Source organism: Apis cerana, linkage group LG4 (genome assembly GCF_029169275.1).
Source record: "Apis cerana isolate GH-2021 linkage group LG4, AcerK_1.0, whole genome shotgun sequence".
Lineage (NCBI taxonomy): Eukaryota > Metazoa > Arthropoda > Insecta > Hymenoptera > Apidae > Apis > Apis cerana.
Window position 1 is genome coordinate 5,366,396 of NC_083855.1, and position 27,997 is coordinate 5,394,392.

The 27,997-nt window shown below is 23.6% G+C and overlaps 4 protein-coding genes and 1 long non-coding RNA gene across 14 annotated transcripts; 3 read left to right on the plus strand and 2 right to left on the minus strand.

Moving 5' to 3' along the window:
• Nucleotides 1-90: 90 nt before the first annotated feature.
• Nucleotides 91-6,712, plus strand: LOC108003425 (cytosolic carboxypeptidase-like protein 5). 3 transcript variants are annotated; one of them, XM_062073675.1, is made up of 12 exons: nt 91-191; nt 618-856; nt 943-1,083; nt 1,185-1,477; nt 1,547-1,885; nt 1,955-2,226; nt 2,301-2,448; nt 2,612-2,705; nt 2,781-3,081; nt 3,270-3,477; nt 3,565-3,726; nt 5,552-6,712. In XM_062073675.1, exons 3-12 carry the CDS (start codon nt 969-971, stop codon nt 6,224-6,226), a joined length of 2,607 nt encoding a protein of 868 aa, XP_061929659.1. In that variant the 5' UTR covers nt 91-191; nt 618-856; nt 943-968; the 3' UTR covers nt 6,227-6,712. The 3 variants fall into 3 exon arrangements, with proteins under 3 accessions (XP_061929659.1, XP_016921147.1, XP_016921148.1); XM_017065658.3 differs by having other exon boundaries at nt 100-326; XM_017065659.3 differs by lacking the exon at nt 618-856 and having other exon boundaries at nt 105-326.
• Nucleotides 6,713-6,952: 240 nt separating this feature from the next.
• LOC108003428 (uncharacterized) lies at nt 6,953-9,913 on the plus strand. The gene is made up of 4 exons (XM_017065667.3): nt 6,953-7,207; nt 7,948-8,103; nt 8,553-8,699; nt 9,036-9,913. Exons 1-4 carry the CDS (start codon nt 7,141-7,143, stop codon nt 9,245-9,247), a joined length of 582 nt encoding a protein of 193 aa, XP_016921156.1. The 5' UTR covers nt 6,953-7,140; the 3' UTR covers nt 9,248-9,913.
• On the minus strand, nt 9,904-24,026 carry LOC108003377 (coronin-2B). 3 transcript variants are annotated; one of them, XM_017065584.3, is made up of 10 exons: nt 22,376-23,014; nt 19,907-20,122; nt 15,163-15,360; nt 14,757-14,873; nt 13,951-14,265; nt 13,643-13,867; nt 13,366-13,575; nt 13,167-13,284; nt 12,856-13,082; nt 9,904-12,786 (listed from the first exon to the last, which is right to left on the minus strand). In XM_017065584.3, the coding sequence occupies exons 2-10, from the start codon at nt 19,922-19,924 to the stop codon at nt 12,592-12,594; spliced, it is 1,623 nt and encodes a 540-aa protein (XP_016921073.1). In that variant the 5' UTR covers nt 19,925-20,122; nt 22,376-23,014; the 3' UTR covers nt 9,904-12,591. The 3 variants fall into 3 exon arrangements, with proteins under 3 accessions (XP_016921073.1, XP_016921075.1, XP_061929734.1); XM_017065586.3 differs by having other exon boundaries at nt 22,267-23,014; XM_062073750.1 differs by lacking the exons at nt 19,907-20,122; nt 22,376-23,014 and adding an exon at nt 23,883-24,026.
• On the minus strand, nt 16,150-18,991 carry LOC133665987 (uncharacterized). Of its 2 annotated transcripts, none has more exons than XR_009829497.1 (2): nt 18,692-18,991; nt 16,150-18,443 (listed from the first exon to the last, which is right to left on the minus strand). It is a non-coding gene; the product is annotated as an uncharacterized LOC133665987 (long non-coding RNA). The 2 variants fall into 2 exon arrangements; XR_009829498.1 differs by having other exon boundaries at nt 18,634-18,991.
• An 885-nt stretch (nt 24,027-24,911) lies between the features above and the next one.
• On the plus strand, nt 24,912-27,298 carry LOC108003379 (NEDD8-activating enzyme E1 catalytic subunit). Of its 5 annotated transcripts, XM_062073753.1 has the most exons (6): nt 24,912-25,051; nt 25,543-25,800; nt 25,902-25,984; nt 26,069-26,262; nt 26,346-26,675; nt 26,750-27,298. In XM_062073753.1, exons 1-6 carry the CDS (start codon nt 25,026-25,028, stop codon nt 27,128-27,130), a joined length of 1,272 nt encoding a protein of 423 aa, XP_061929737.1. In that variant the 5' UTR covers nt 24,912-25,025; the 3' UTR covers nt 27,131-27,298. The 5 variants fall into 5 exon arrangements, with proteins under 5 accessions (XP_061929737.1, XP_016921077.1, XP_016921080.1 ...); XM_017065588.3 differs by having other exon boundaries at nt 25,902-26,262; XM_017065591.3 differs by lacking the exon at nt 24,912-25,051 and adding an exon at nt 25,066-25,343 and having other exon boundaries at nt 25,902-26,262.
• The last annotated feature ends 699 nt before the right edge of the window (nt 27,299-27,997 follow it).

Below are 27,997 nucleotides of genomic sequence, written 5' to 3' on the forward strand. Positions count from 1 at the left end.
AATGTTGTTCACAATTATCTGCTCACTAAAATTTTCAATAATCGCATTTGATTGGATATTTCTATTCGCGCCTTATAATTTAATGAGTCTAGTTGCATACGTAATAATTGGAATATTGTGCCAAATTATGCTGTAATAATTGTTAATAGAAAACTCGCCTCTATATTCGATGATTGATTTGATAAATAATTGTGTGTTAAATATTATTTTATTATATTAAAATATAATTAATTCTTTTGAAATTAAATTATTGAATATATTTGTTGTGATTATTATTTGTTCTTTATTATTCTAAATACTTTTGGTAATTTTCTCTTGACTCTCAGGTATATATAAAAAGAAAAATGAAAGAAATAAAATTATGTAACATATAATGAAATAATAAGTTTTAATTTTTCACATTAAAATAATATTTTAAAATAATATATGAATTTTCATATTAATTTTGCATGTGATTTAACAAATACGAATATAAATTTTATTAACATTAAATACGTATTAAATATGTCAGGAAAAGTTTAAAACAATTGAAAATTCGTGACATTTATTATTCTGTCATAATTAGTAGTCAATCTAATACATGGGAAACTATGAAGTCGTAAACATGTTTGCATTAGGTACAACAATGGTATTGGTGGAAATATTGGGTGAATGTAACATATTGCATATCGTATAAACAAAAATAAATATAAAAAGAGGCTAATTTTGATTCTAAAGTATAGTAATTAATTTATAATATATATAAAGTGTGCATTAATTAGAAATCATAACGATTTCAAGATAACTGTCAAACATGACCTTTTTAATATGAAAATAACATTACGAATGAAAAAAATTACTTTTAATATCAGAAAAAGTGAGAATATAATTACAAATTTTTATATCATTGAAATATAATGTTCTTTATAAATGTATAAAATATTTCATACAAATATTTTACAGACAATCGTATAACCTTTTGACACATTATGGCAAATCCAGGCGATTCTATCATATGTGGGGGTTTTTCATTTTATAATAATTTTGATTCGGCTAATTTAGCGAAAGTTGAACTAGTAAAATTACCAGAAACTTTTGAAAAAGGTAATTTTTTATTTTTATGTATTATGACTTATATATTTTTTTTTATTATATGCATTATTATATTCATTAATATTGATAATTTCATATTTAATTGTTTTCAGATGGATGTGAAACAGAAAATAAATCATGCAGAAGTTTGAACTCAGAAGATACAATAGATTATGAATTTAACTTATGGACAAAACATGATTGTCATGGAACACAATTTCAAAACAATAATAGAACATGGTTTTATTTTGGTGTTAAAACAAATACTCCAAATGTTTATATCAAATTCAATATAATTAATTTAAATAAACAAGTTAAAATGTTCAGTCAAGGAATGTGTCCAGTTTTTAAAATTGTACCTGGTCATTTGCATTGGGAACGGATTCGTGATAAACCTACTTACACTGTAAACTTTATTTTAAATGTAATAATACCTTATATTTTTAAAAATCTATATAAATTTACAATATTTCAGTTGGATCAAAAAGGAAATGATTTTACATTATCATTTCTTTATAATGCTCCTGAAAATTCAAAAGCCATAACATATTTTGCATTTACTTATCCTTTCTCTTATACTGATTTACAAAATTATTTAAGAAGAATTGAAGTAAAAATATCAAAGAGGAATTTAACATCTGCTGATGATATTTATTATCATAGAGAATGTGCAATAAAATCTTTGGAGGGACGAAGAATGGATTTAATAACAATAAGTTCATTTCATAACATATCAACAGAGAGAGAAGATAGACTGAATAATATGTTTCCTGAAAGAAACGAAGAAAGACCTTTTAAATTTTATGATAAAAAAGTATATAAATTATATGAAATTTATACAAAATTATATATAATATATATAAATTTTCATTAAAATTCTTAGGTAATTTTCATTAGTGCAAGAGTTCATCCAGGAGAAACACCATCTAGTTTTGTTTTTAATGGTTTTCTTAATTTTCTTATAAATCGTGAAGATCACATTGCAATTAATCTTCGCCGCCTTTATGTGTTCAAATTAATACCGATGCTCAATCCTGATGGTGTAGCCAGAGGTCATTATCGAATGGATACTAGAGGAATAAATCTTAATAGAGTTTATCTCAATCCTTCTTTAAAGGATCATCCAACAATATATGCTGCAAGAAATTTGATAAAGTAAATAAAAAAAATGATTTTAATGTTCCAATATTATAATCAAGATGAAATTGATAAGAATAATTTTTATTAAGGTATTATCATCATACATATCAACTGCCAAAAGAAGATGAGATATCAAGTATATATTTAGGAAATGGTGAAAATACTTTAACCATCATTGATTCTTCTTCCACAATTGCAAATATAGTACGTGATACAACAACAAGATTACTTCAGCAGGTAATAAAAAAATATTATTTTTTAATAATTTATTTGAAATATTAATATTTTTTAAATATAAATATATCCAATACATAAATATATTGAGATGTACTGATTTATAATATATGAATGAATATATAATATATAATGAAATAAATATTAATTTATTATTATTTAATAGGTAACACTTATGACTTTAGATGAAAAATGTAAAGATGAACCGAAAATTTTTCAAGAATGTACATTACCAAAAAATTTGAATAACATATCTCAGGGTATGATATTTAAATTGAATTATTAAATAAACAATTAACACAATTTTTTTATTTATTTATACACATTATGTAAAGGTGGTGGAGAAGGTCTATGTAATAAAACAGAAGAAAGTAATAATTCTATAGAATTTAAATCTGATAAAAAAACATATACAGCTGTTGGCATAGGACAGTTACCTAAAGAAGATTCTGGATTATATCTATACATTGATCTTCATGGTCATGCTTCAAAAAAAGGTGTTTTTATGTATGGCAATTACTTTGATAATGCAGAAGATACAATAACATGTATGCTTTTGCCAAAATTAATGTCCATTAACAATCCAAATTTCCATTTTACTTCATGCAATTTTACAGAAAAAAATATGTATATTATGTACGTTTTTTTATTATCATTATTATTGTTGTTATTATTATTAATTATTATTATTATTATTACTATTATTATTATTATTATTATTATCATTATTATTATTATTATTATTATTATCATTATTAAAATCAAAATAAAACAAATAATATATTAAAAGTTTTTATATTTCGTATAAAATTTTTATTTTGTAGAGATAAAAGAGATGGTATGTCAAGGGAAGGATCAGGTCGAGTAGCTGTATATAAACTTACTGGACTTATACGTAGTTATACGCTTGAATGTAATTACAATTCTGGACGTTTAGTAAATACAATACCTGCAAGAGTTCGTGATGGTGTGAATAGAGCTATGACTCATATATTTGTTCCACCAAAATATACACCAACAGTTTTCGAAGCGGTAAAATATTTTTTTTATTTTTTATTCAGAAATTTTTCTTAAATATATAGGTATCATATAATTATTACATTTTGATTATGTTTACAGGTTGGAGCAGCATTAGGTCCTTCGATTCTTGACTTAACAAATAGTAATCCTAATAGTCGACTGCCAAATAGCCAATATCGATCTTTAAGAGGTGTAAAATCTTATTTAAAATTAGCATATGTGAACAATCTTTCATCACCAAATAGCAAATCTCTACAGAAGGTAAATTTTGATGTAAATAATGAGAATGAATTTTCAGCTGTTAACATAAGACAGTGTGTACTCTCTTAATTCACAATAATTATTTATTTGATGCTTTCATATTAATATCAAGACACATTAGTGCCTAAATAAACTGCATTCTGTTACTGGTTAAAGATGTGGGAGAGAGATTTTGTATACATATAAATTGTATATTATTTTAATTCAATAGTATAACATTATAGATTTTTTATTAGAAGAAAAATCTATTCTTATCTTATAATATTATGATATATATAGCAAATTGTTATAATAACATATTAGGTACTTAATACATTTTAAATATGCGACTAATACAAATCTTGTAAAATTTTTATTATATTAAACTAATGGGTCTTCCAATCTAATACATATGTATGCATGACAATAATATTTGCTATACTTTTATATAAAAATTCATAAAAAAAATGTTTGTCTACTCGTTTTTATAGATTTATTATATATTTTAATCATAATTACTAATGTGTGTACAACGTGCAATTTTTTACAATTTAGTTATTGCGTTAACAAATATGTTATATTTTGTATATACATTGTTTTTTACTGCCTAATGCTGTTTTTATAATACAATATTTAGTGTATATATATATATATAAATTTTATAAGATTGTATAATTGTTTATTGTTTTATATTACAACTAATTAATATAGAATAAAAGATGTTGATTGATTTATATTTTGACAAAAAAATATATTCTTTTTTTATTTTCTTTAGACTATTTTTGATGCACTATGTTTTTGGTGACAATAGATAAGTGCATTTACAATGATATTATATGCACTTAAGAATTTTATCATGGATGCAAGTAATAATAAAAAATACACACAGTAATTAATGATATCTATTTCTTAGCAAAAAAAAAAAATAAACATAGCTGTTTTAGATAATTCAAACATAAATTTCTAAAATTGATAAAATCTTTTAACAAATAATATATTAAAATACAAAATTTTAATAATAAATCAGCATTGAAATGAATGTTTATTTATTTTAAAATTGATTAAATGAATAATATTTTATGTTTTTCAAATTTTTTATTTGTAGTTCATATAATTTAAAATGATAAAATTTGGCTGTTTTATATAATATGTATTTCTTTATTATTTAAAGAAAAAAATATGAAATACATGTATTTATTAAAAAAAAAGTATATATTTATTATTATAAAAAATTAATATTAATATATAAATAAATATCATACAATTATTATTATTTAAGAATTATGAAATAACTTTTATAATATTTATTGTCATGCTTTCTATTATTTGAATGTAAATGTTATTACTGATCAAAGAGAGTATGTATAAATTTATGTATGTATACAAGTTCTACAATGTATTCTATTTTACATATACTTTTATATACACATATATGAATACATACATGTCCTATTGTTTTAATAAATTTACAATATTTTTAGTGATAATTTATTTACCTTATTTTTATTTTTCTCCTGATAATCCTTAGTCCTATTACTATATTAATTGTTATATAATTTATATGTTTTTAATATATTAAATATTTCATTCAAAAACTGCTATATAAATTAGGTTTGCAACTATAAATTAAATGAAACTATTGAATGAATAAATTAAATATCATTGAATTCATTAATGAACAAGAAATATTGTTTATCTACCTTTTCTTCTTTAATTTAATCACAAATACAAGGACGAAAAATTGTAAAAAAAGTAAGAAAAAATCAATCTCTCTCTCTCACAAATTGTATTTTATATAATATTCATTGTATTACATTTATTTTCTTATTTATATTTTTATTCACAGGATGATAATGTTATGCCTTCAGATTCTTATAATTTAAAAGAAATTGAATCTCAAATAATTAACTCTTCTATTGGGTTAAAGAACTCGATGAAAAGTGAAACGAATTTCATAAAAAAATCATGTATTATTCGTCGCACTACATCTCTTTATACTGCAGTAAAAAAAATAAAAAATAATAGAAAGACTCGACAAACTGTAACTCGTACACCGCTAAAAAATCAGTGCGTCAATAATATCGAAAGCACTTCAAAAATCTCTGTAATTGGACCAAAAAATGTTATGAAATCATTTTTAAAAAATTCAGAAAATCGTTTGAAAACTTCTTGTTTTGGATGTATCAACGATTCCTCGGAAATAAGAGATATTCAACATGAGAATAAAAAATTAATAACAATAAATAAATATTCAAAAATGACTTTATCTTCTGAAGAAACAACTATTGTTAAGCACGGAGCAAAAAGATTAAAAATTGTTTCTATAAAAGTAAATAAAGGAAAACCGGAAATTGGAGAACCGTCTAATATTGTTTCAGAAACTACGAAATCATCCTCATTACTTTTGTCTAACAAACAAAATATAAGAAAAACTTCAAAAACAACAAAAAAGTATTGTTCTAAAATGGAACAAAATAAATTGAAGTCTTCCAAAGTGAAAAAATCAGTAGAAATATTGTAATGATTGAAAAATTAAATAACAAAAGTGCAAATAAAATTCTAAATTACACTATAAAACAAGTCATTATATAGAAAAATAATCGTTTAATAATCAATTGTGGCTTTATAATTCTTTTAGATGAATACTTTAAATATAAGAAAATTATATATATTAAGTATAAACTATTTAATTAATTAATATATACATGTAAACATTTATCGTATTGTTAAAAAAAAATAGGATTTTTTGTTTTTTTTTTTATTTCTTTCTTAAAATAGAAAATTCAAAATTACATAAATTAATATAAAATGATTTAAGTAAAACATAATATTTATACATTTAAATTAGATTATATTAAAATTTATTTCAAATTGCAATATTGTGTAATATTCTTATTGTGAATACATATATTATGTATCATATATATGTATATAAATTTCAGAATATATAAAGTTATATTATTTATTGTAAAAAAAAAATAAGAATAAAGAAGCATATAACATTAAATTATCCCCAATAATATTTTTAATATTTTTTAAATATCATATATTTAAAAAAAAGTAAAAAATATGCAAATTATAAATAAACAAATTAATAATTAAAATTATAATTATTTATAATTAAAATTATAAATAAACAAATTAATAATTAAAATTATTATTAAATTATGTTAAGTCACTTCGATTATTTTCGATTCGAATCGGAACAACTTGGCTACATCACATGATATATGTGCGGTCCCCTTCTCTCTGTCTAGTCAGTCGCTTTCGCGTCGTCGTTATATTCGTTTGGGTGGATATAAATTCGAACGGAAGTTACAGTCGTGCATAGTTGTGATTGTTTTAGCAAGAAGTGCTAGAAAGAAATATAAAACCATCGATTAATTTTTCATAAAAGTGTTTCGTGTGTAATCCGTAATAAAAATATTTTACAACATGAACGCTATCAGCAAGATTAGAAGCTACGCAATTTTCGCGGCATTTCTATTTTTCATCGAAAATGGTAAGGTTAATGCATGTAACTATAGATGTGAATATCGTGGCGTCCTTTGGGTGGGGCATTTATAAATTTTTACATTGTTCTCTTTATTAAGAACTGTGATAAAATTTGTACATTGAATTACATAAGATCTTTTATTAATTTATAAACATCGAGCGAAAGAATCAATTTAGTTGAACACTTATATTTAAATAACAGCTTGAAGTTAGTAGATTATTTCGTTATTAAAACTTTAATATTGCATGAAAAATTATTCCTATAATTAAACTTTAAAATGAAAACAAATTATCATTCATAGATTTGCATATATATATAATATGTACGTATAAACGACGTAAAAAATTATTAGTTTAACATTCCACACAGTAAATAAATTCCACACAGTCAATAAAAAATTATCTAGGTCAATTATTTTTTTATGGAAATTATATATTTTTTATAATCATAAATAATAAAATTTTTTAAATTTTATATTTGTTCATATTTATTCATAAAAAAACTCTTATATTTATTCTTCTTAATAAATAATCAATTAAGAATTAAATATTTAACTAATATTTAAAATGTTTTTATTTTTTATTATAATTATTATATATTATTTTATGTATTATTTTATTATAATTTATAATATTAACTATTATTTATAATATTATTTGAATCACATTGTTCGATTAGTTCGATTTAGTTTGACAAAACCATGAATTAAAAAATAAACAGAATTTCTTCTTTCTCTTTTCGTTCAGTCCACAGTTTACAATGCTATCAATGCATCAGCACAAACAACTCGCATCCCTTCCAATGCAACGAATTTCTTTCGAGCGACATCGATATCAAGCCAGAGCCTTGTGATGCTGTTTTCGAGGCACAATATTGTGTGAAGCATACAGGCCGATTCGAGGGTAAAACAATATCGGCTGATCAGATTACATATATTGGAAAAGGGAATCAATTGCGAAACTTAGCACTTTTAAATGAAAACTAACCTTTAATCATATAGTGATATTGCCATATCGATTTATCGAAGCATGTGAAAACAGTCAAAGCACGATCGATAATCATTTCAATTCAAATTGGTTTTTAGGTGACTAACGTATTTCAAATCACATCTGCATAAAAAGGGATGGCCTATTTTATATTTAATATTTAATGTATAATGATTATTAATTTTTGGTTATCATTAAAATTTATTTATTTAAAATATATGTATTATTACAAATCGTTAAGCATTGGAAAATGTGTTGGATAAATTACAGTGTATATTATAACAATTCTCATTAAACAAATCATTTAATTGATGCAGTATATATAACAATAACCGCTATATTCAGTACTTTTTCAATCGATTAAGCGACTACTCTGGATTGCTATCAGTGTACATCGGAAGAAGAACTGAGCTGCGGAGATAGTAAATTGGTATTAAGTACCTTACGACCAGCGAACTGCAATCATGTTTACGATGCACAATACTGCATCAAATCGATCGGACGATTCGGAGGTTCATATATTTTTTGAGTGTTCTCGATATCGAGTGTTCACTTGTAGACTTTCCTTATTTCTAATACACAGAGATTTTATTTCCTTTGAAACTTTGATCAAAGGAAAGTTTTTCCATAAATAAATATTTTATATATAAATATAAATAATTTAATAATTTCATGAAAAATGAATAACCAAAATATATATTGCATGCTGCTTTTAGAAATATGTTATCCCTCTACATCTTTCATCTTAAGTATATAAAAGCATGTTATTATTGTTTTTCTGTGGATTAATAAACTTTTCATTTGCATTAAATAAAATAAAATTATTTTCTCTATATATGTTTAAATAGGTGGAATAGGCACAAAAAGATTTTGTTCAGCACTGGATTTGGGGAATTATTGCGATTACGTAAATCAACAAGGTGACAAGTTAACTTATCGAACTTGTATTTATACTTGTGCCGGCGATGGATGCAATCCAGCGACAATATTGAAACCAAGTATTTCGTGGATGGTATTGGTTGGATTATTAATAATTTATAAATTATTCCTTAAAAGATAAATATTTATATCATTAAATATAATAATTTTTTGAGTGCATTTTATGATAAATTTATGATGAATGTTATTCGTTCGTAATGTGTTAATATGAATAAATAGAATAGAATAAATATTAATCTTTAAGGGAATAATTCATACTTGATTTATTTCATAAGATAATATTGACGTGCCTTCTCTTTCTGGTAGAATTTTAAATAAAGATATTATTTAGCTATAATAATTATAGTGTTAACACATTTTATAATATATGAATTTTGTAACTTAATTGAAGAATATTTAGACTGAATTTGCGTCATTTTTCTCATATGATATGATTATAAACACAAATAAGAAATAAGTTAACTATTCTTAAAATCGAATTTTAATAGGATTAAGTTTTTATTCGTACACATCTAACCTATTAAATCGTGTACTTATATATATATAATTATTTTTTTACTTTGTTCTGTTTATTTATTTAACAAAGATCTAGATTACTTATTTTTGTATATTTTTGTACAAAATATGAATCTTATAGTGTTTGAACAATGTAAATATAAAAATCTATTTTTATTTTTAATTTTGTCTTTTGAAAACACATATATATGATTAAATATACCCATAATAATTAAACTTCACAACTAAAAAATGTTTGTATGGATTATAAGACAATATAAATACAATCGAATGCTTTGTTCTTTATTTTCATTGAACGAGATCCCTTATTCATCTTGCATATACATTCATTTATTTGCATATAAATATAATATAATATAGTCGATCAACTGCTTTTAACAAATTGTCTCACGACGATATTCATAATAAGGTACTTGCACGTTCTTTGGTATATCTATATTTATATAATGAACGGTACATAGGATAGCACTCTTCGATACAACAATATGAATTCATTAATATTTACTAAGTATCTCAATCGGGTATATAAAGTTACAATATTGCAAAATTGATCGTTTGTGAATACGCATTTCATGGTGGAAATTTTTTTAAAGAATACACATTTTCATGCAAAAGCTTCATCCTATATGTTTTTCTTTCTGTAATTATAAAATAAAATAAAATACACATACAAGTTAATATCGAGCCTAATATTGATAATATTACGATATCTAACATAATAATATTACGATATCTGACATAATATATGTATCTATATTTGATGACACATTGATTAATAATTTTCTATCTGCATAATTGTGTTTTAAATATTAAAGAAAATAACAAAATGATATTTTTTCATCGTAGTTTTTTCATCAGAATAATCAATTCTTATAAATCATACATTTATCATTATATGATAAAAATCGCCAATGTTCTTCTCTTTTTTTATGTTTATGTTTGTATTTTGTATTATTTTTTTTCTATCTTTTTTTTATTATAATAATTAATGTGCACCGATCACAAGCATATTTTATCAGTCAAAGTTTTTTTTTATATTTTTATCTCTCGACATTATAACTATATATCGTATGAAAAATACATATGCGTGTGTGTGTGTGTGTGTGTGTGTATAAATAGTGTATATAAATCATTATTAAATTTGATCACTATTAAGCAATAATAGAATATTTTGTGACTAACAATTTCTTTTTCAGTTTGTTGGTCCTAAAAATGTATAATTTGACACACATATATTGGTATTACTATCTATATATATAATATGTGAATATAAATGAATAAAATAAATAAAACATTTATAATATTTTTTCCAAAAACAATCGATATACAATAATATATTTCTTTTTTTTTTCCTTAATTAATGATCTTTGATCATTCAGCATTTATTTTTTCTTTTTTTCTGATTTAAAAATTCCATTATGTACATTAAGTTCTATATTTTAATTGGATGAAAAAAATATCAGCTTAAGATTCAAAATTAATTTATAATAGTATACAATAAATATCGTCACTGCCATGCGTTTTTAAAAAAAATTCTATTGCCACTGGTTTCATGGCAGTGAATGTGGCAGTGATCGATATATTTGATAATACAGAATAGCTTAAACATTAATAAATTAAATACATCATTTTTATATTATCTTATGTATGAGGCAAAAAAAATAGGATAAAAGAGAATAATAACAATAATAATAGTAATTTTAAATTAATTGATCGATTAATGACAATTATTATAATGGAATTCATAAATATTACTAACTATCAACAATGAAAAATAAATGTTCACTAATTAAAGTATAAAAAATAAATCAAACAATAAATATGATCATAAATATCATTAAGATATTAACAAATTCATTTTAAAGAAATTAATAAAATAATATTACAGAAAATTTATTGAACTATTTTTTTTTCGTTTCTTAGAAAGAAATCTTAATTTTAATTATTAATCATTATTAATTCTTGCATCTTGTGCTATTTTCGAATGATGTTCGTTTTATTGTATTTTCTTCGCAACTTCTAAATATCTTTGCATTTATTTATCATTCTATGTATGACAATTATATATATATAAAACGAATCGCATACGATAAACGTGCATATGCACAAGACAGGTACAATTCTTCATGTACTGAACATTTAATACTTTGTTCAAGTTTTGCGTCTTTATATTAGGTTAATCTTTCTCCTTTTTTTGATAATATAATTTTAAAAAATTATTTTCTAAAAAGATAAGACAATTTGCACAATCAATAATATGTATACATTTATATTTTTTATATGCAAATAAAAAAAATATATTAAACTTCATAGAATTAAAAGAGAACTTCATTTATGAAATACTTAATACTTAAAAGTTATTTGATAAAACCTTGGAGAAATATTAAGATTTTATATAGACAAAAACTCGTTTATATGAAGGCATTAGTGTAAATCACAATTATTTGTTCATCTTTTTGTTCAGTTTCTCTACAGCAGAACAATTACATCTATGTATTGCATCTTAAAAAAATTGACTAAATTATTGTTGCTTCATTGCTGCTTTTTTTCTAACAATGGTACAAGATCACCATGTAAAAAATTACAAAAAAAAAATATATTATAGAGAAATGCGAAATGCTATAAAATGCATCATGTATCATTTATAAGATACATTAGAGAGAATTATATAACTCTCTATTAATATATTATTAGAATATATATATAAAACCAGTATTTCCAGTTCATATTTCTCGGATACCTTTAAATATCTTTTATTTTCTTCTTTTTTTTTTTTTGTTCTTTTTTTGTATGTGTATGTAAATTTTATTAAAAGCGTAGGCGTTTAGATTGCCATGAATAATATACGTTATCACTTTGTTAAGTACCATGTTTGTTGTACAACTAGCAACAACGCTACAAAAAATTTTATTCGGCGCATACGTTATATATTCCGAAATAATTGTATATTTACTGACGCTGAAGTTTGCGAATTTGCTCCTCCAATTCTTTAACACGTAACTGACTATTTGCAAGTTGTCTTCGTACTAATCTTAATTCATCAGTTTGGCGAACAAATGCTAATCTCAGTTCTGCTTCGTTATTAGGAATGTCCACATTCTCTAAGACCTTATTATCATTCAGTGGAGGAGAAATAATATTTTTCTACAAAATACATTGATTAACATTAGATTCATGAAAAGATTAATAAAAATATTATGGAAACATTTCTACCTGTAATACAACATTGCCGAATTTTTGTTGCAGTTGCTGAAATTTAGTACTTTGATTACTAGATGTCTTTTGACTTTTCTCCGACATATCATGAAATTCGATGGGTCTGTAATCTGGTACAGTTTCGGTAGACAAAAAAGCGAATTTCTTTTTATTATTCAAGTCAGTTGTTGGTGGAAGTTGAGGTGGCTTATATACTCGAGGTTTATGCGTGGTAATACTACCACCTGTTTATATTTAAATAATAAAATCAAGTAATATATACGGAGAAAAAATATAAGATGAAATGAAATTCTACTAATTTTACTTACCGGTTTTCAAAGAAATTAAAATTGGTGGATTATTCATTCCGCTTATCCAATCTCTAGCTGATAAAGCTGGACAAGTACCCACAGTATCGGGATACAAATCTTCTTGGAATTGATCACTCTATAAAATAAAAATAATTAATAATTATATCATATTAAATAAATATATTTATTTAATTTAATTTTTCACATTCCTACATACTTTTCGAGGAACTATCATAGATATCGGCTCGCACATTCCTCGAGTCGCATGTAATTTATAAAATCTGAATACTTCACAAATAGCAGTATTAACGCCTCTTTTTGGCATTACACCTAATCCTCGTTGAGGATTTCCAGAGATGAATTGACTAAGATAATGCATCCAAGGTGCTTCATTTACTATCTCATAGTATCGAATATTACCATCACCCTAAAATAAAAAAAAAAATATATAAAATCTATTCTATATATACAATTTTGTGATATTATTCTTTTACCTTTCCTGCCAAATATACCATGTTCGTATCGTTATCATAATATGGAAAAACTACTCCACTGGAAGAATCAATTGTTTCGCACGTTAATGGTATATTCAAATCATGCTGACTCCAAATAGCATACTGCCTGTCAGAATGTCGACTGAAGCCTGTCGTAAGAAGACGACCAGAACTACCAAGGAAAACCACTTTACTAGCTTTTGTTCCAGCATGACAGACCCCTTCCTTTAACGAATGTTTTATAGAAATATTCATTCGAATAAGTTTTAATTTTAAAATAAAAGTAATCAGTACAGAGTAATACGTACAGAGACTACGATACCAGATCTTGGCTCAAAAACCCTTAATTTTTTATCCTTGCATGTTGTCGCCAATAAGCTACCATCACGATTTAGTGATATACTGTAAATTACATCAGGATGCCTATCAATTATGTTGACGGCCTCTCCTTTATTTATATCCCATACGATAACAAGATGATCAAAGCCAGCACTGAATAGCACATTTTCAGCAACAGGATGCCATTCTATGTATGCAACACGACGTTTATGTCCTTGCAACTCCACTAACCATTCGGTGAGATTTCGTGATAATCCACCATCAGGAATATGCCACAATTTTATCTACATTTAAGATTAGAAGAAAAAAGCATTATGAAACAAATAAAATAAAATTAAATCATTAAAGCTTATAAAATACTTAAAATTATTGAAAAATAATTTTTTTAAATAATAATAAAGATTCCTATATTCTATTTTTTGTATCATTCTTGCTATACATATCAAAGATGATGAAAGTAAATAGGACAAAATATTGCGTTCTAATTTTAACAAAACATTCTGTCTTTTAACAAATGATGGATGCTATATTTTACGATTCAGTCGTTCATAGCAATTTGTCACGCCGACAGGTCATTTGACAAAACATTTTTCATTCGATTTACTTCATTGTAAGATTAAATCCACATGAAAATATAATGAAAAACAATTTACTTTTTTCATCTAAACTTTTACGTAACTTCTAATATCTAATATCATAAAAGTAACAATCCTTTTAATAAATAAATATTGTCTAATATTTTAAATAATGATATATAAAAATAGGAACATCGTACAGTGCAATCATCGGAACAGGAAGCAATGATATTATCATTAAATGGATTCCATTTGATGTCCAGAACCGGTCCAGTGTGTCCAGTTACTCTGCTGGCGTTAAAATCTAGTCTACCAGTCTAAAAAAAAGAAAAGAAGAAGGAAAAAATGAAATTCAATCAAATAACTATTATTATTCAATTTAATAATTTTATTTAATAAATCATTAATTCGCATTCTTATCTCCATTTATTTTTACGTTTTGCAATATTTTTCTTTTAATAACATTCAATATTAAATATTTGCGTCAATTTATAATTCATGATCGACCGTTCACGATAGTTCAGGCAAAATATATTATCAAGTAATGTTAACTCATATGTATGATAAGAATAGCAAATCGATAATTTGATAAGTTAGATAACTCACGCGATCAAGCGGCAAAACCAAGAATGCCCCGCCGCCTGCCACTTCCGTCACAACGGCAAGGAATTTGGGATTCACAGCGCAAAATTGTGAGTCGTGGGCATTCTTCGTGATTTTGATATTGTCATAACATTTTTCTCGTTTAGCAGGTACACCGTAAACATGGCGAAATTTACTGCTTCGAACGCCACGAAACCATGACTGGAAAAATTCAGATAGAATTATTATCGAGGATAAAAAAATATATTAACTAAACGGATAAAAATTATGATAAAATAAAATTTGAAAAAATATTGTTTTAAATCTAATGTGTAGATTAATGTTTCCAAAAAGATCACTACGATTATTTTTATTTGCAATTATTTATATAAAAAATTTTATAAAATATTCAATATTTATTTTTATAAATTTATCTTGGAATACAAGAAATTATGGTATAGCCGATTTCTTTAAATTAAAACATTTTTTAATTATAAGAAAATCAGAAGACTTTTATTTGTTACTTATAAATCACATCATCGTATCATCAATTCTCAAGTAGAAGCCGATGATATGACATGCAAAGTGACTTTATCACGTTGATAGGTCGATGAACTTAAAATGAGAATAACTATTCTTCGAAGCAAAACTTAAAACTAACTTTTCTTTTTAGGATCAATCCTTGCCAATTTTTAATAAATATTTTATTATTATTATTAATCTTTGCATTTATTTAAAATTATTTAAAAATAAGCAATTCATTTTTCATTCGAATGTGTGTGTGTGTGTGTGTGTGTGTCTTATGGTAATGAATTTTCCACTGCTATAAAGAAATAGAATATTGTTTGAAATTCAAGATAAATAAAAAATATCTATACAATCATTTTTTAATTTATTACTTTATTTTTTTTCATTTTTTTATTTTATACAATTTTTGAAATTAATCAAGTAATCAATTTCTTAGGATATTATTATTCAAAACAATTATACAGAGAAGAAACATTAAAAAAATAAACTTTAAAATATTTATTGCGAAATTATTGAAGATATATAATGAATCGAAAAAAATCATTTTAAAAACCGTATAGTTTGTCCAATCATTTTTAAACATATCCAACATTAAATCAAAATTCATACAATTATCTCTGATCGTTCGAATTCATTTTTAATATTCTTTGAACATTATTTGCAGTAAGGTCAATAACATGAGCAGAATATATTTATATGTTCCTAAAACTCTCTCCAACTCAGAAACCGTGAAGAAGAAAGTTTTGTGAAATAAAATGAACAATTTATTATTGATACAAAATAATTCCTTATCAAAATTACTTTACAAAAATATTCTTTTTTCTTCTAAAAAATGAAAAAAGAAAAGAAATTATAAAAATTCTAATTATTTTTTTATGGAAACAAAATTGTTTTATTTTATTAAATATTAATTGGGAGTTTTCTTAATATTTTGAATTTTTAATTTAAATTGATTTTTAATTTGTTTTAGAATTAACAAAATTATTCTCTTAAAATAACTAAAAGCTATAAAAAACTTATTATTTCTTTTAAACAAACAATTTTTTCATAATTTATTTAATTTCTTTTTTTGGAGTTTGAAAAATCCACTATTTTTGTTTAAAGACAATCAGTAATCTTATCTATTATTAATCTTTCTTTTAAATCTTTTTTTATTTAATTCTAACTTTCAAGAAATAAATTTTATCTATACTGCAAAAATAATAATGTTATAAAATTTAATTTAATTTGATTTTTTAATTTTTAAACATTTTCATTAAAAATCAAGAAAAATTTCAAAGAAATTATTTATTGTATTGTTAATGATTTTGCATTAATGATACAAGTTTCATTTTAACTATATTTTAACGTTCGATTCTTATTTGTATTCGCATAAAATCACCGCGATACGAAATCTTTGAAGTTAGTCGCGCGTGGTGCGTATAGTGAGCAACGTAGCGCGGTGAGACAGAGCAAATTATGCGACTTTTTCTTGATAAATAATGAAAAAATATACATCGAATTTTTTCGGATTTACGTTTCGATCTCTGCAAAATTCTAATCGTAAGCTTAATCGTAAGCTTTGTAAACGCAAGAATAATTAACGGTAACATTTTGACGTTACTTTATTTTATATTACTTTTGTATATGTTACACACGATCATGCTTTGATCAAGAATAATAAAATAATGTTCTAATGATCTCATTATAAATTTAAAAAAAATAATGAAAACTATATTTTTTATTATTTGATATATCATGATTATGTTCAAGGATAATAAAAGATTGATCTGATAATTTCTTCATGAATTTAAAAAAAACTGATAATTCGTTTACTTCATGATAACATTTTTAATCAATTTTATTTATCTTCATTCATTATTATCTTCATACAATTATGGATGATAATCATCACAATTGTGGAATGAAGGACAATAAAAAAACATTCATATAATGTTTTTGTAAGTTTAAAAGATAATCAACCCCTATATATTATTTTTCGTTATTTTTATAATATTTATATATTTTTATATATTTTAATATTTTTATATATTCTTTATAAAATGTAAAAAGTATTCAAATGATTTTTTAATAGATTTATGAATTTAAAAAATGTTGAAAGCATAATCAATGATTTTTGATGAATTTTGATTATTTATCACATACATTTTTCAACCTTTATGATTCATTTTCGATATTTTTTGTATAAGTTTATTAGAAAATACATTTTATCTTTTGCATTGCTCATTGAATGAGGCATTTGAAATTCTTGTGTTGATGATCATCAAAGTCTCTTGGAATCTAATAGAAACATATTTTAAAATTAATTTTAAAATAAATTCTAAACTATTATTTTTGTTAATCTACATAATCTTTTTCTTTTTAACAAAAAAAAATTAAAAAATTAAAAAATAAGTGAAATAATATTTTTATTGATTATATTAATGATATAAAAATACAAAAGAATGTAAAGGAATTTAAAAATATGTGATTACTGCATTTTTATTTATAATTACTGTATTTTTGAAAAAAAAAGAAAATGATTCCAACTATATAAAATCATTTTTATAATTGGAAATTGTTTGTTTTAATAATTTTTGTTGCGACAATATAATTTTATAGTATTATTTTTTCGTTCACTAAGAGTGATCAAATAATTCAACTGAATCGATCATGTTTCACGAGTAATAATCGCGTGGCATGCTAATAGCAATTAAGGTCATACAAGCATTATGCACGCGTGCGATATTAATCTCGCCTTTGTCTAGTCACAATGTTATCAAAATGTTATAATTCTCCTGAAATATAGAAAGATACAATTAAGCGCAAAATTATCAAATGAAAAATGAAAAATACATATCGTATATATATATATTATTATCTTACGCCTGAGCATGCAAATAATTAATTAAATATTTTTTATATAAAAAAATTGAACAAAATTAAAAAGAAATAAATAAATTTAAGATATTAAATATGAATAAATACATGCGTATCAGTGCATTGTGCAAAAAAAAAAGAATATTTTGATTCATTGTGCCATAACCTTTCTCTTGTAACAGATCCGTTCAAAATAGAAATAAACTATACTCTTCATTCATTATAATCAGCAAATAAAAGCTTATAAATTTCGTGTATATTAAAAAAATATGTTTTCAGTAATTGAAGATTTGAAATTTCAAATATTATTGCAAATTCATAGCACAATTCTAAAATAACAATTGAACAAGTCGTATATAAATGTACATCGATAGTAGTATCGATTAAATAATCGAAATACATTAATTAAATGATATCGATATTAAATAATATTAATAATAATTGAAGATATCGAAAATAGTTCAAATTTCGATATTTCAATCGAAATAGATTAATTTATTAATAATCGAATTTTATTAAAATTTTTGAATTTCATTTTGATTAATTTATTAAAATATAAGAAATAATAATAAATATTTTTTAAAAGAAAAATTACAATATTAATAAACATCAGATTAGATGACACAATACTTGTACTAGTTTTTCTATTGATTTTTATATTTAAAAAAATACCAAATTGACAAATTGAATTTCTATGTTCTAAATTAATCTCTCGATATCGACAATAATCGATATCGATAATAATAAGAATCTCAGATAAACATGTTCCAATATGATTGATATTATGCAAATTTAATGTATCTAATATTATCGTTATTATATATTATTATACTATACTCAGAGAAATATTTAAATCGAGTTAATTTTTGTGATTATCAAAATATATCATATTTTTAACGAATTTATTTTGCGAATTCTTTCGAATTTCAAATAAAATTCGATAAAAAACATTAGGAAATTAAAAAATTAAACAAAATTAAAAATATTAAAATCTAATAACAAAATTAAAACTTATTTATTTAAAAATATTAAAATTTATTTATTCCTTTGAAATATAAATTGATATTTAAACGTAAGATTAGAATTTTAATATTAAAAAATGAAAAAAATTATTAAAATTATTAGAAAATTGAATCATATTAAGAATTTAGGAAATATTGATACAAGAATTAAAATTAATCACTTAAATAAAGATTTATTTAAAATTATCGAAATTATTCTTAAAAAATGATATTCTCTTTGTAAATAAAAAAGAGTCACATATCTCCAATTACTGATATCACGATACAATATAACATTAAATTATAAAAGAACATTCGTGTTCATTAAGAGAAAAAGAAAAGAAGAAAAAAATTAATTGTGAAACACCAAAAGCACTTACCTGTTTATCCTTGGTCATTTCTAGTATTAATCGAGCTTAGAAAGCCGATACACGTGCGCAGTGTGACGATGGTTGTCGATAGTGCACAACAGGAACGTAGTAATTGAATAAACCAGGACCCATGCATGTGAAGAAAGAGAAGATATTCAACTACTTCAAAACTCGCGCTCGTGACCAAACCGCTGCACATGCAGCGGCAAGCTTTTTTCCGCTTTACTGGAAGAAACAAAGAAAAAACACGGGGCCCATCTAATTACGAAATTATTTAAATAAAACGCGCGAAATTCAAGAAAATCAATTTATATATTTATTGATTTATTTTTTTTATTTAATTTTGTCACGAAATAAAAATATTTATTTGAGAACATAATGAAGCATTATAAAAACAAAATTTTGCAAATTGATTTTCTGTAAAAATAATTTTTCAAAGAAATTTGAATAAATTATACAATTTGCATTTTTGAAATTAAAACATTTACGTATAATATCTATATAAACAAGAAAAATAATATTATTATACTTAATAGTTATGTTTTATTAAATTTTTCTCTTTTATTATGTTTCAATCTGCAATTTTTATTTTTATTTTTTATGTTTTAATTAGTGAATTCAATAATTTATGATTTAAGATTTAATAAAAAATAAATAACAAAAAAATAAAAAAAGAGAAAAAACCATGAAAATTTGAATAAAAAAACTACAAACAATAAGTTAAAATAATAACATTGTATCATTTTAATCAAAATTGAAATGTAATTATTTGACTCTTTCAGAAAATAGCATTAATTATAGCCATAATTATTTTTAAAGATTTTTAAAAATATAAAGAAATTGATATTCAAAGTTGATTATTCATAAAATAAACATCGATTACTGCATCAGAAAATAATTTCATCGCAGAAATAACTTTTTTTACTGTTTTTCATACTTGCGTCACACTTCAAAATCAATTTCTGTATCTGAAATGGGAAGAATGAACTATGACATATTGTCAACAAAATTTTATGCTTTTCGACAAAGCTATCTAGTTGGTACAAAAATAACGATCTTCTTCAAACCTCAATTACACTATAGCATTTAAAAAAAGAGTTTCTAAAAACAATACTTGTTCCAATTTCTAGAATTCTACACAAAATTCAATATAATATGTCAGTAAATAATTAAAAAATATATATCATAAGTAATAAATTAAAAAAAAAAGTTTAATTTTTTATCGTGATATTTTGGAATATTTTTAATATTCATATCATTTGATTAGGAATTAAAAATGTGTCAAATTTAAAAAAATATGTATAAAATAAATTTATCTGCTTATTAACAAATCTTTATAATCTAGAAGTAAAAAAAAAATGAAAAAAAGAAAATATTGAATTAAAATAATTATAAAAATACATATTATATAATTACAACAATTATGCAATAATTATAATAAATCACTAAGATTCAAAAAAAAGATTATAATTGAATATGATAATTGAAATGATAATAAGTATTATAAATAATTATATAAAAAAAATAATAATAAAATTAATAAAAAATATGATTTTAATACATATACTTTTAATAAAAGTAGCGCAAAATTATTTATTATTCGATAATATGCACTTATAAATATATACACAGTATAAATATGCACTTTATAATGAAAGATCTTCGAATTTGTTCAAATTACAATATTTTACTATTTTGAAACAAAAAAAAACTACCGTTATTTATGTACTAACCTAATACTTGAGCGGTCATAGCAACAATTCTATTCATTCTTGTTTGTCTCGAGAAAGAAAAAAGAAAAGATAACAGAAAAAAAGAAAAAAAAGACACATATTTGTAAGATTATTCAATTAATATACACTTCTTGCAATTACAATTTTTAAATAAGTTTGATAAGCAAGTTTGATAAGCAATCACAATTTGTTAATCGATAATATTCGGTAAATCCAATAAATTGTTTTTTTTCTTTATCATCATATCGTTACAATACTACTAATATGTATAGTGTTATAACTTTTAGTATGCAATTTACTCGAAGAGAAAAAAAAAAATCAGTCATTACATTTTACTCGTTCACATATTTTTTAATTATACTAAAAAGAATATGCACGTAGATGAAAACAAAATCACACGCATTGCAAAAATTAGAAAGCATATATTTCTTTTTATTTATATTTTTTTCTTATCGTATATGCAATATATATTTTATTTTTTGTCCCTTTATTTGTTTATGCACTGTTGTGATCCCATTATTTTTTTTTTTTAATAATACTTAAAACTTCATCCAAAGTATCTTTAATTAATTTAAAATTATGGCAAAATTAAAATTAATAAATCTCTAAATTAAAAAAATATATTTAAATTCTCACAATTTACTTAATCGTAAAGAAAAAAACACTTGTCAATTCGACTGCGTAGTCACGCGATGTAGATTCATTAAGACAGGCCCCGGCATGAAAGAAGTGGCGCGTATATTACCTGCAATCGTAGCACTTTCCAGACGTACGCGTTAGATCGCGAAAGTCGTCGAACCAGCACTGACTTCTGGCTACGGCTTCATAGAGATCGCCAGCTGAATATATCACGTGGTTTGTCGGAGCATATTTAATGCAGCGACGTAACGTTTCGTGTGAACACATATCTTACCATGCTTTGACTAATTCATTGTCATTGTTTATCATATAATAAATTAAAACATTTTGTGCTAGTGTAATGCGTGAACAATTTGAATTAAGAGAAAAAGATAAATAAATAGATAGATAAATAGATAGAAAGATAGAGAGATAAATAGATAAATAGATAGATAGATAGATAGATAGATAGATAGATAGATAGATAGATAGATAGATAGATAGATAGATAGATAGATAGATAGATAGATAGAGAGAGAGAGAGAGAGAGAGAGAGAGAGAGAGAGAGAGAGAGAGAGAGAGAGAGAGAGAGAGAGAGAAATGCAAAATTGCAAACTTAACAACAATTAAGAATTCATGCATTTAACAATTCATGCAATTAGAATGCTGATGCATCAAATATAGAGAAGGAATCAAATGTAAATGTTAATGATCTGATGCACGTTAATAAAATGCAATAAATAAATTGAAAGTATAAATTAATATAGATAAGTATATATAAATAAATTAATATAGATAAGATTAGATGGAAAATGGTTGATGATTTTAGAATTTTGATTGTTCATAATAAATGTTCTCAGATTTAATATCGAATAAAATAAAATAAAAAATAGAATTTGATAATTCAATTAAAAATTTTAATTAAATAAAATATAAAGAATGAAGTAAAACTCGAAAAACTCGAAGCATGAAATAAAACTCGAAAAATGAATCGAGCAATCGAATGGTTTAAATATCGATTCAATTCGATATTAGTCTTTAGTATTAATTTCAAGGATTCATATTCTATTCTATTTATTTTTTTCGCGAAACTAAAAAATATTTAAATTTATTATGTTCTATCTAATCTATTTTTCAATTTACTTTAAATTAATAGATAAATTACAAACATAATGAATAGCTTCCTTAAAAAATAAAACTAGTTCTTATCCCCCTAGTTCTTATTCATTGTGAACATTAATCAATAGCAATTTTCTTAAATCAAGTCAAACGATAAAATAGAACATTTTAAATACTTCTTGATTTATAAACAAATATTAATGACATACTTTATAAATTTTGAAATCAATGATCAATATTCATTAATATTTGTAAATCAAATCAATCATTAATATTGATAATAAATTTTACTTAATTAATAATTTAAAACACATTTTAATAAACATATTTTCTTCATAATATTAATATAATATATTTATATAATATAATATTAAATATAATATATTAATATAAAACCAATTATGAAAATTAAATTATGTAGCTCAAACAAAGACATAACAATTGCATTCAAATTCACGAATATGCATCGAAATTAATAAACACAAGAAGAAAAACTTTTGACACAAAAATCTTACTTTTCCGTTAGGTTTGTAGCACGCTCTGACGTCTACCATATTGTTCAACAAAGTATTAGTATCATCCGCGCCGTCCAGACCCAATTTCTCCACCAATTCCTCCCTCGTGCGTATCATTTCCCAATTCGCAATATTATATCCCATAGAAGCTTTCGAATCGTTTCGAATTATATTCACCTCCAACACAAATCCTCAGCGATAACTTTAATACTTCTTCAGTTATATTTTGATAGATATGTATTTATCGACGTATTCTTCAATATTTTCCAAGTTTGCTATTACAGGTTCTCTATATACCTAAATGCCAAACAAAAAGTACATTTACACAACGCAATGGACAATTATAAACCACGTGCGAACTTTTCATGCACAAATTTCATAATCCACTCACTAAACTCGGTCGTATATGCACACGACGTATCGATTTGACGTATGCGCAACATGTAAACATGAAAGCATACCACTCAAGTGCTCCGTTTTGTAATAGCACAAATCGAACAAATATCTTGTATTTATTAAACTACATTCATTTTATACTATCATCGATCACATGTTACTCGCGCGTATACAAATTGTTTTATATAAGCATCATCGAATAATATTTGCTCGTGAGTAGAAAGCGCAACTTTTTATTCGCTAAGAGCGCGCCTCATTGTGTCTCTTGTGCTGCTGAATCTCGAAAGGAGGGGAACAACAAATATCTGTAGGCAAAAAGTCTAATATCGCTATTAATATTTATTTCTGAATTGATAAGAAAAAATAAAAATGAATTAATGGAAAGATTGAAAATATTTCATTTGATTTGAAATTTAATATATACTTTTTTTGAATGTTTTAAAAAAATTTTAATAATTTCTTTTATGTATATGTACTTATGAATTACCGGTTATCGATACTGTAACGATTGTATGATTAAATATTTATAGATTTATATTATTACTTATAAAAAATAAATTTGCTTTACAGACAAAAAGAAAGAATGTATCGAAACAATTTTAAAATTCGCGGTCAATGTATACATGATTATGTAGAAATGCAATTGGTTTAATCTAATATAATACTATCAGGAGTTACTCACCATTTCATCCGTATAACACTGATTTACATATCGATTTTATACTATGAGGCTATAAGCACGCCGTGATGGAAGGCAGTTCGCTCGAGAGACGGTATATAAAATAATTAAACCATTATTGAATTTAATTAAATTGGAGAAATTAATTAAATTGAAATTACATATAAACAAATATATTATATATTAAATAAATAGAAAATCAAATATTTTACAAATTAAAAAGTTACAGATTTCAATTGAATTTAAATCAACATATTTATAAAGAAAATAACATACATTAATATTCTTCAGATATTTCTTCAATAAAAAAAAAATGATTCAAGAAAAAAAAGGATTATAAACTATATTAAAAATTATTTAAAACTGCTTCAAAGTGATGCACTATTGTAATTATATTATATTATATTTTATACATCTAGAAATGATAGTTTGGCGTCGCTACTGTTATTGACATAAGTGATAGGTATTTTGAATGTAGTGAATATTCAAACTGTATAGGTTATAAAGTATATAAAATGTTTAATTATTATTTATTTAAAAGTGATTTATAATTTATAAAAGTGATTATAAATAATATTTTAACAGTATTTCAAAAATGGGTTCCGATCATATGCATAGACGATGGAGTAATTTACGAAAAGTATTAGAAAGATCGGGTCCCTTTTGTAGACCAGATTTTGAACCATCAACAGAAACTTTACAATTTTTATTAGATAATTGTAAGATTCTCGTTGTTGGAGCTGGTGGTTTAGGATGTGAATTACTTAAAAATTTAGCATTAATGGGATTTAGACAAATTCATGTAATTGACATGGACACCATTGAATTATCTAACCTTAATCGGTACGAAAATATGCGATAATTTGCCAAAATATTTCTTATTAAATTTTATTAAGATATTTTTTAAAAAAAAGTATGAAAAATTTTACCAAAAAAAATTGCAGGCAATTTCTTTTTCATCACAAAGATATTGGTTCATCAAAGGCAGAAGTAGCTGCAAAATTTGTTAATAATAGAATTCCAGGCTGTAATGTCATATCTCATTGTTGCAAGATACAAGATAAGGATGAAGAATTTTATAGACAATTTCACATAGTAATTTGTGGTTTAGATTCAATAGTTGCAAGAAGATGGATTAATGGCATGTTGTTATCATTGTTAATTTATGAAAATGGAGAATTAGATCGATCAAGCATAATACCAATGATTGATGGAGGTACAGAAGGTTTTAAAGGAAATGCAAGAGTAATACTACCTGGTTTGACTGCTTGTATTGAATGTACTTTAGATTTATATCCTCCTCAGGTAAATTTATCCAATATGTTTTATGTTTATATTTGATATAATATAGTTTTTTAATCTTGAATTATCATTATATTGAAATATAGGTCACATATCCATTATGTACAATAGCAAATACTCCCCGTCTACCAGAACATTGTATAGAATATGTAAAAGTAATTCAATGGCCAAAAGAAAATCCATTTGATTGTGCAATAGATGGTGATGATCCTCAACATATAAACTGGATTTATGAAAAATCTAATGAAAGAGCAGCACAATTTGGAATACAAGGTTTAACATATAGATTAGTGCAAGGAGTAGTAAAAAATATTATACCTGCTGTAGCATCTACTAATGCTGTTATTGCTGCAACATGTGCCACAGAGGCATTTAAACTTGCTAGCAGTTGCAGTGCTTCATTAAATAATTATATGGTATTGTTATTGTTATTTAATTTATTATAATTGTAAAAATAAAACATAATATGCAGTAATTTCTTTTTGTGAAGGTACTCAACAATGTAGATGGAATTTATACTTACACTTATGAAGCTGAAAAAAAAGAAGACTGTGTGGCATGTAGCCAAGTTCCAAAAGAAATCAAAATTAATAATCCTAAATTTAAATTAAAAGATTTGATAGAACTTTTATGTGAGAGACCTGACTTGCAAATGAAAAATCCAGGTCTGACAACATACATTGATGGAAAAAATAAAACATTGTACATGCAAACTGTAGCAAGTATCGAAGAAAGAACTCGTGAAAATTTAACGAAAACGCTAATAGAACTGGGGCTTAGAAATGACAGTGAGATAAATGTTGCTGATATTACTACTCCTAATACAATTGTGTTAAAATTGAAATTTTTATATTGTAATATAGATGTATGATAAGCACACAGAAAAACCTTCATTTTTTTTTCATAAATTTATGACTATAAATCATATATATTTACAGTACTTATATTGCTTTTTTTGTCAATTTAAAAAAATAATGTTGAGATAAAAAATTCATTAACATTATTCTTTTTAAAATAATAAAAACAAAAATTTCTTGAATCTATTATTCTTTTACGAATCTATAATATAATCTATAAATGGACACAATGATGTTATTTTGAATGTTACTTTTAATATATTGATTCTAATTTCGTGTAATTAACTGGTATTGCTATTCTTTTATAGTACTAATCTTTTTTTTGACTATTCTTACATATAACAGAAGCAAGTATTAAAACTATATTTATACAACATACCTGTTATATTAACAAGACACAGCTGCAAATATGATTTTATATTTCTGATGTTTCGCTTTTCATTTCTTCACATCAGAAATTATATATTATAGAAAAATTAATTAGATATATTATTCATAAAATTCTATCTTTTTTGATCGTTAATTTTTAGTCAATAAATTTTGTAGATTTTTTAGAAATAGACAGTATCTTACAGATGCATCAGTATGATTATTTTGAAAGAGAAAAAAAGGAGCAATATAATGATTCTCGAAATATGCACGTGTCAAAATACTTGTTACCTTGTCATTAATATTTTTTAATAACAATTTCTCTTTCATATCACCATATTAAATTTTAAGTTAAGTATGAAATTTGTACACAGTCCTTTTTTGCCTTATATGAACATATGCATCGTATATTAATAAATTATTTGTAATGAATTTTTTTTATATTTGTTTCAATTATTAATGTAATGTTTTATTAAAAATTTTAAAGAAAATATCATCTAAATAAATACAAT

Bases quoted from the DNA above. Each gene is read 5' to 3' on its own strand.
- LOC108003425 (XM_062073675.1), top strand. From the start codon at position 969: ATGGCAAATCCAGGCGATTCTATCATATGTGGGGGTTTTTCATTTTAT. The intron at 2,227-2,300 runs GTAAATAAAAAA...ATTTTTATTAAG, and splicing joins GCTGCAAGAAATTTGATAAA to GTATTATCATCATACATATC. The intron at 3,082-3,269 runs GTACGTTTTTTT...TTTATTTTGTAG, and splicing joins GAAAAAAATATGTATATTAT to AGATAAAAGAGATGGTATGT.
- LOC108003428 (XM_017065667.3), top strand. From the start codon at position 7,141: ATGAACGCTATCAGCAAGATTAGAAGCTACGCAATTTTCGCGGCATTT. The intron at 8,104-8,552 runs GTAAAACAATAT...CAATCGATTAAG, and splicing joins GCATACAGGCCGATTCGAGG to CGACTACTCTGGATTGCTAT. The intron at 8,700-9,035 runs GTTCATATATTT...ATGTTTAAATAG, and splicing joins ATCGATCGGACGATTCGGAG to GTGGAATAGGCACAAAAAGA.
- LOC108003377 (XM_062073750.1), bottom strand. From the start codon at position 24,026: ATGGGATATAATATTGCGAATTGGGAAATGATACGCACGAGGGAGGAA. The intron at 13,868-13,950 runs GTACGTATTACT...CATTCGTTAAAG, and splicing joins GATCTGGTATCGTAGTCTCT to GAAGGGGTCTGTCATGCTGG. The intron at 13,285-13,365 runs GTATGTAGGAAT...TTTATTTTATAG, and splicing joins CTATGATAGTTCCTCGAAAA to AGTGATCAATTCCAAGAAGA.
- LOC108003379 (XM_017065588.3), top strand. From the start codon at position 25,026: ATGGAAGGCAGTTCGCTCGAGAGACG. The intron at 25,052-25,542 runs GTATATAAAATA...ATATTTTAACAG, and splicing joins GGCAGTTCGCTCGAGAGACG to TATTTCAAAAATGGGTTCCG. The intron at 26,263-26,345 runs GTAAATTTATCC...ATTGAAATATAG, and splicing joins TAGATTTATATCCTCCTCAG to GTCACATATCCATTATGTAC.